Below are 2362 nucleotides of genomic sequence, written 5' to 3'. Positions count from 1 at the left end.
CATAAAGGAAGACAATGAGGCTTATGCAAAGCCAGATTTAACCAATAGAATTTGAGATCATTAGCTAGCAGAAACTGGTGATAGCAGCAGAGAAAAGTCTGGAGAGCTTTAAATTGATGAGGTAAAAGCAAGTGCATTTGAATCTATGAGAAAAAAGCAAGTAAAGGAGGAACCAGGAAATGTTGGGGGGGGGCAGCACACAGGGCAGAAAGAATGTGACATCACAAAGCCCACTGGCTCAAAGCAATTACCAGCACTGTTTATCTACTTGGGAAGAAAAAGGTGAGACTCCTCCTTAGAGACTGGCCCATGTCTTCTTCACCAGATCCACATAAGTCCTAACTCAACCATTCCTGATTCTCAAAACAGTGAAGACAGGCTTCATGAACATGGAAGCCACTGAAGAAAGCCCAGCAGAGAACCAAAGCTTGGCTCAAGGCACCTCAGTCACGTTGAATAGTGACACTGGTGCAGATAAAGTTCTTGCATCACTAGAGGGTAAGAGGAAGTGGAAAGGGTACTTGCCAACTGAGTCAGTGAAGATCCTCCAAGCCTGGCTGTATGAACACCAGTTTAGGGCCTACCCTTCAGAAGCAGAGAAGCGAATGCTGTCCAAGCAGACTAATTTGTCTTTCCTGCAGATCTCTAACTGGTTTATCAATGACTGCAGACGTGTTCTTCCAGAAATGCTACAACAAGATGGAAATGACCCCAACCAGATCACCATGTACCACCAAAAAGTCAAGTCTGCTTATGTGACCCATGAGTAGAGCACAGATTCACCTATACAGGCCAGGTCAAGTCCCAGAGATCCAGACAAAACGCCGTGCCTGCCCCTGAGCCTCCTTCCAATGAGCCAAAAGTCAGGGGAGAAGCTGCTAGATTCAGAGTTGTCTCCAGGCCAGAAGCTCACCCCAAAGGCCCAGCCAAAAAAAAAAGGTCAAGTTTTCTACTAGTGAACCCTTGCTTATGACATCTCCCAAACCTGTGTTAACAGAGGAGTACAAGGACTTCAGCAGCTTCCAGCTGCTGGTTGATGCAGCCATGCAAAAACCTGCAGAACTGGAGCTACAGAAGAATCAAGAGCCCAATCCATGATATCCGAAGTCCCTAAAAATATTCAAGTAGTCAGTCCCGTGTCTACAGTGGTAGATCCATTTATGTTCCCCCAACTAATTCATAGTTTTACCTTTTATAGAGATATTTTTCTTTCTAGGAGTTTTAAAGAACGTTCACTAGCTATTGGGACTCGATTCTGCTAGATATTTCAGTGTTTCCAAATGGACTTGTCATCATAATTAACACTAAAGTAGAGGTATCTTCTCTACTTCTACTTCCTCCTAGGTTTAAAGGCTTTAGACAATCAGACTAACACACCTGAGACTAGAAACAGTGCTAACACATCTTCAGAAGCCTTGCTATGGCTTTTCTAACCAGACTTTTTGGTCCTAGGACTGCTGCAGATACTGAATCACTAATTTTTCTCCCTCTCTCTAACTTTCCTTGTTGATTAGAATGAATAATGGAAAAGAAAGGCTCTATAAAAGATGACTATAACAGCACTGGCATCATTTTAATGTTGGAGTTTTTTGTGAAAATGTCAACTTTGTTTTCTTTTTATAGTTTATTGACAATCTTAAGGAGTAGCTAATTTATGTAGGGAGTAAGCATGAGAGTCAAAATACAGTGAATTCATAAACATGTTACAGATAAGGGTGCACTCTTATTTGGTGTACTAGTTAAAAGTATGCAGTAGAGTTAGGAAAATTCTGCCTGGTAATTTTCTGCTGTTAGTTGCAGTATAGTTTTAGAGAATACTTTTTTATTTATTTTTATTTTGTTTTGTTTTGTTTTTTGAAGGGCTTAAACAACAAATTTATTTTTCATGGTTCTGGAGCCTGGAAGTCCAACATCAAGACACCAACTTGATCACATTATTATGAGGGCTTCCTTCTTGGTTCATAGCCAGCACTTTGTATCCTTATATGATGAAAGAGACTAGACCTCCCTGGAACATCTTTTATAAAGGCATTCACCCCATTCATGAGGGCTCTACCCTTATGACCTAAGTCCCTTCCAAAGACTTAGCTCAAATACTATCATCTTTGGGATGATTTCAACACATGAATTTCAATATATGAATTTGGGAGGGACACAAAAATAACAGGAAATAGTTGTAATATATATATATATGTATATGTTAAATATAAAATATGTTAACATTTAAATATGTTAAATGTTAAATATCTACATATGTATTTAACATTTCAATTGCTGCTTATTGTCCTTAGGCTAAAATACAAATTTATTTTTAAACTTTTTTTTTTAATTTGAGTACAGTTGACACACAATGTTACATTAG

The 2362-nt window shown here is 39.0% G+C and overlaps 1 protein-coding gene across 1 annotated transcript; it reads left to right on the top strand.

Annotated features, from left to right (window-relative positions):
- Nucleotides 1–383: 383 nt before the first annotated feature.
- On the top strand, nt 384–1098 carry TGIF2LX (TGFB induced factor homeobox 2 like X-linked). The gene is given in 2 exon segments (XM_027607547.1): nt 384–929; nt 931–1098. Coding segments are annotated over 2 exon segments (714 nt in total).
- Nucleotides 1099–2362: the final 1264 nt, after the last annotated feature.

This window comes from Zalophus californianus, chromosome X (genome assembly GCF_009762305.2).
Source record: "Zalophus californianus isolate mZalCal1 chromosome X, mZalCal1.pri.v2, whole genome shotgun sequence".
Lineage (NCBI taxonomy): Eukaryota > Metazoa > Chordata > Mammalia > Carnivora > Otariidae > Zalophus > Zalophus californianus.
Note: the sequence above shows the minus strand (reverse complement) of the source record. Positions and strands in the feature narration are given on the sequence as shown.